The sequence below is a fragment of the Prosopis cineraria genome, unplaced genomic scaffold (genome assembly GCF_029017545.1).
Source record: "Prosopis cineraria cultivar Desert tree isolate PC_DT_omini unplaced genomic scaffold, ASM2901754v1 PC4, whole genome shotgun sequence".
NCBI lineage: Eukaryota > Viridiplantae > Streptophyta > Magnoliopsida > Fabales > Fabaceae > Prosopis > Prosopis cineraria.
The window spans coordinates 15,637,853-15,643,080 of record NW_026555335.1 but is presented as its reverse complement, the minus strand read 5'-3'; the positions used below and the strand labels follow the sequence as shown (position 1 = coordinate 15,643,080).

The 5,228-nt window shown below is 34.8% G+C and overlaps 1 protein-coding gene across 2 annotated transcripts; it reads left to right on the top strand.

Annotated features, from left to right (window-relative positions):
* Nucleotides 1-839: 839 nt before the first annotated feature.
* Nucleotides 840-4,907, top strand: LOC129307914 (uncharacterized). Of its 2 annotated transcripts, XM_054948867.1 has the most exons (8): nt 840-1,100; nt 1,184-1,249; nt 1,409-1,451; nt 1,800-1,854; nt 2,096-2,144; nt 3,400-3,467; nt 3,655-3,763; nt 4,450-4,907. In XM_054948867.1, the coding sequence occupies exons 1-8, from the start codon at nt 924-926 to the stop codon at nt 4,561-4,563; spliced, it is 681 nt and encodes a 226-aa protein (XP_054804842.1). In that variant the 5' UTR covers nt 840-923; the 3' UTR covers nt 4,564-4,907. The 2 variants fall into 2 exon arrangements, with proteins under 2 accessions (XP_054804842.1, XP_054804843.1); XM_054948868.1 differs by lacking the exon at nt 1,409-1,451 and having other exon boundaries at nt 1,028-1,100.
* Nucleotides 4,908-5,228: the final 321 nt, after the last annotated feature.

Sequence of the window (5,228 nt, the reverse complement as noted above, 5' to 3'; positions counted from 1 at the left end):
TACATGTTTCATGATTCCAAGAATTGAAAAATATGTTATTAAGGCCAAACAAAAGTCTATAGATCAAATACAAGGACAAAATTATATATTTTCCATGTTGATGTGTGTACGTCCATCTAATTTCATGTTGCTATTTATTATGATAAGGGGTTAGTTTCTCATTATGTTGGTTTTTGCTATGATCATTAATAAAAGTCAAGGCTAGAGCATGTATTATGTTGGTTTGTATTTGCCTCATCCTGCTTTCACCCCACAATCAATTATATGCTATTGTTTCTCATGTTTGAAGGGAGAATTAAGGGTTTAAAAAATATTAATTCTTGATGGGAATGGTCACTCCACAGATAGAACTTTCAATGTCACTTATAGGAAAATCTTTCACTATTTAATTTAAATAATTATGAATTTTTGTTAATTTGCTTCCTATTATATTCATTTACATAGTATGCATTTATTTTTTTTTATCATTTGCTTTACTCTAATATGCATATTTAATATTTATAACAATAATTATATAATCTCACTGCATATGAGATGATATGGAGATCAAGAGTGTTTGTTATAAGTTATTCTTTTAAAAAACTTCTTCCTATACAATTAATAATTATTCACAACAACTATAATATAAGACCTGTGCATCCTACGAGTAGTTTACTAGTTAAAATTAAAAGTTGAAGTACAGTAAACATGAGTTATTTTTTTTTCTCAAAAACTAATTTAGAAATTAAACTTTAAAATAATATTTAAAGAGTCTGGATGGCTACTATATGTGCCACATCACTAAGTTACTTCGTACTGTACATTTTTCGCACATAATATCGTTGAAGTTGATTGGGCCAAGCCCATTCTGACCCATCCTGAATCCTGCTTGGTTTTTCCTATGTCCAGGACATAAATCTTCTGCCACCGATTGCCGGCGAAGAATGGCGACGACGACGAAGGCCTCAGCGATCGGTGGGTCCTCCTCCATCTCAGCTTCAGAGGCCTTAATTGTACAACTGCTATGCGGGTTTGGCCTGGCTTTTGCACTTTGGGTGGCTGACAACGTCTACTCTATTCACCTTGTTACTGAGCCGTCCCGTACCTTATTTTTGATCTGGGTACCGTTTGATTCTCAGTTTCTCTTTTTATTGTATTTGAAAGTTTCTAATCGTTTCTGATTCTTTTGATCTTCATTATTTAGATTATAGAGCTGCCAATTGTGATACTCCTTTATAGTCGCTACCGACAGAATCGTAAATGTTGCACGGTAATTTGGCATCCATTTTCTTTCTAAAATTTTCCATTTCCGGACAGTGCAAATGAAGATAAAACTAAATCGATGGTTATGCCCTTTTATCTTTACCTATCTGGTTTCTTCTTTTGGTCGTTCCTCTACTATGTTTTATTATCGTGTGCTTTTCTGCAGTACCTGCGAGCTGTAGGACGAGGCTTGCTGGCACTGCCAGTAGGTTAGTTGAAACACTGGTCTTGTCTGCCTCTTCTGCTTGGATTTGGTTAATTTGCATATTATTCGTTTCTAATATTCTCTTGCCATTCTGTTTAGAGTTAAGAGAAAGTGTGTGTATGCTCTTAAGTTTTCCTAGATAATCACACCTACCCTCTTCATGTAGAATATTTTTAAACAAGAAATAAAAATGACTGTGCGGGGTTAAAACGTGTGCTGTATGTGATAAGATAGTAGTAAGAGTTAATTAACCTTTGAAACACATTTATATTTATAACATAAGTATTTCTTTTCTCAGCAGTATTACTTTTATGATAAGTATGTTGACAAAAAGTTGCATTTTACTGAACAGGGGCAGCAATAAATTTTGTAGGAGCTGTTGCTTTGGGGGCGCCTGTTACAACACAGTATGTGATATGAGTGGTATATAGTACATGTTTTATATCCACAACATGGGACAGGGATTTCTATTCTATTGAGGTCTTATGGGAATGAGTTTAGATTCTTATTTTCCTTCAAGTCTGGCTAGTAGCATTCCCTTTTGTTCTCTAGCCCGTTCTATGATGTGTCCAGTTTTTTAAAATGTATCATTATATATCTAGATGTAACTGAAGCATATTATGACTCTTGCATGTCTTCCTGGCACAGGTATATACCAAAGACAGTTAACTGGTCTCTTATGATGTCATTATTCACAGTGAGTGCCTGCTCATTGCATTTGCTAGTTTAGCAGCGCCTTGTAGAATATTATAGGAGTTTTTAACTCTATTTGGTCAATCTCACGTGCTTTCTGCATCTATTACACTCATGATACTTTACATTGTTTCATCTTTGCATTTCTTTACCTTTTCTAAGATAGATCAAAAGGAACTATGTTGCTTTAAAACTGAAATTGAGAATATAATTAGAACTTTCACCCTGCATTTGCCGTTTTGCCTTCTCACCACTTTAGCATGCTTCATAGCAGTATATGAGTTGCCACCAAGCTTGGCAGCAATTGCCAATTGGGAAGAATATGGAAGCTAAGGATGGGTGTGATGCTGAAGGTTGTGAGCTGGAAAAAATTAGTTCGATATTAATTTCTTGGCTAACAAATCAAAATAAAACAGATGAACAAGGATGAGGGGAGTAAGTGATCTGTACTGACTGTTTCAAATAGAAAGCATGAAGAATAGAGAAGTTTAAATGGAAACAAATGTAACAAACAATGGTATAATCTTTGTTGTTGGAGTCAAGGAAGTAACTCCTCAGGTTTTACTGCCAAATCATTGCCATCTGCATGCCTCTCTTAAAGCCACAACCCTTGAGGGACAGATTGCATGAATGGTGTTTCCCCTCGCTATTCTGACTAATTTGTTGCTGGTCACGTGATAACCTTCACCATATGTGTCATTGGTTTCTTTATTCTTCCCATCTTCTGCCATTGTCTGGTACTAACTTCATATACATTTTGTATCCCTGTCAGAATCTGTGTAATCACTACATAATGCATTAGGCATCGTGTCATGCTTTTTAAAGTAAAACAGTGCCATCCATTCTTCCATGTATGTTTTTTAATTATTTTCTTGCAACTTGCATAACATGAAAACATACATACTCTAGATTCTAGATTTCAGCCCCTTCTTCTTTGCTAACATACAAGCATTAAAACAATTTTCTCCGCTTTACTTGCAAACCCCAAGAGCATGGAAATTATTAAGGAAAAACCTCTCCCAATTGTAAAAGAAGTGGATAAATAAACTGTACTATAATCACTTCCACAAATACAGTGACTGCTTACATCTTACTTGAGAAGTTCTAGATCATTATGATTTTTTGCTGCCTGCTTGTGGACTCCCTATGATGTCTCTGAACAAAAGTCAGCTTTTGAAGGGATAGATCTGTTTTGCAAGTTTCAGACCCACAGTTTAGTATGTGGTAGATGTATTAACTTACATTTTGAACTATGGCAGACCGTTCCGGCTTCATGTGTTATTGGTTCATCATGGGCTGATTGGAGACGAATATTTGCACAGACAAAGTATGTTCCTCTTTGGTGATTAATTTTATCTTTCCAAGCAGTTATTGGTTCATGTTATGGCAGTGATGGTGTTATACGTTTAACTAGTTCCTGTAGTGGATTAGGCTTGTCATCTTTCTATTTAATCCTTCCATTTTATTAACATGAATTAAATCTTAATATTTTATTTACCTATTTTTACTCTCAGGCCTAAGGGATCAATTGAGTATTTAATTTGTCTACCAGCTCATGGAGCAGTGATTGGGGGCTGGTTTGGGGCTTGGCCAATGCCACTTGATTGGGAGAGGCCATGGCAGGTAGTCTTTTTATTTATTTATTTATTTATTTATTTTTTTGGGAAACCCCTGTCCTTGACACCATTACACAAACACATACAGAGGCCATCATTTGCTAAAGTCACGGTTTATGGAAGAAATTTTTTTTAAATGCTTCATAGGATTGATTTGGATTGGTGAAGAATGATTAACAGCAGGTACCGAACCTTCTGATAGTTTCACCTCCAATCCCATAAGTGGGTTTACTAAATACCAAAGATCGAAAATCCAAGAGATAAACCTTGTAATTGCAAACCTACAATGTTGGAGGTTTAGTGCTAAAATATCTCAAGTTTATGTTTGACCACCGTAATTTTCCTGAAGGGTCTGAGAATCCTTCCTCAGAGCTGCAAACTGGAATTCTGTTGGAATTATGCTGATATGAAATCATTGAATGGTTGTCTGATTTCATTGTCACTTCTCACTTGTTCATTAACATCTCAGAAATATTCCGCCATAGTTAGGGCAGTTAAACAACTCATATGAGCTCCGGGCAGTTCATTCATTTGACTATAGACTAGAGTCACTTTTTATTCTGCAATTTTTTGTTCATTAATTTTTCCTGAATCTTTCATTTCCATGTATAAAGATCATTTCCCTCACTCATTGCGATAAGTTCTTCAAATTTGGCAGTTGAAGGCTTGAAATATCACTTACTATTTTTGCAGGAATGGCCTATTTGTGTAAGCTATGGAGCGATAACTGGTTACCTGGTGGCAATGGTTGCGTCAATAGGCTTTGTAGTTGCTCATACCAGATCGTGTCTTCCCAAACGGGACTAAAATCCCATCCTCTGATCATTGTAAACTTACTCACGACTCATGTCCAAGTCTGACGGTTATATTAATTATTTGACACCTTACTTCATAGTTCATACTATAGATTCAAAAATTCATTGCCCCTCATGTTTTGTAGTTGAGGAGTTGGATAGGCCTGTTTTATTAATTATTTGTTATTGATATTATTTAGTTATAAGCTTATCCTTGCGAATGAAAAAGGGTACACATTATCATAGCAGAAAGACATTTTTTCCCCCCAATTATGCTAGTTAAACAGACATTTATAACGTCTGTATATGTAATTTACGATGAATTATTTGTATCATTTTGCATCATTCTCTGTATTAGGGACGTATAACATGTTACATATTCTTGGATGTTCAAATCATTATTCTATTTGTACAAGTGTCCTTTCTCAACATGTTCACGAGGAATGTAACGATAATATCAAGAATTAATGAAATGGGATTGAGGGGTAAAAATATTTAAATTTTTTTTTCTATGAGCTTATAATATCTTTTAAGTCAACAATAGTGTAGATGTAGCTATTAACTTTATAAAAACAACTTATTCTCTTCAATTTGTTAAAATAGCACGACGTTGATTATTAAGTTTTAAGAATAGAATTTAAAGCATTAGGAAATATTGGCTTTTCTTATAAAGTTAAT

Excerpts from the sequence above, each read along its gene's own strand:
- LOC129307914 (XM_054948867.1), top strand. The coding sequence starts at position 924 with ATGGCGACGACGACGAAGGCCTCAGCGATCGGTGGGTCCTCCTCCATC. Across the intron at positions 1,101-1,183 it reads GTACCTTATTTTTGATCTGG|ATTATAGAGCTGCCAATTGT; the intron begins GTACCGTTTGAT and ends TTCATTATTTAG. Across the intron at positions 1,250-1,408 it reads AGAATCGTAAATGTTGCACG|TACCTGCGAGCTGTAGGACG; the intron begins GTAATTTGGCAT and ends GCTTTTCTGCAG.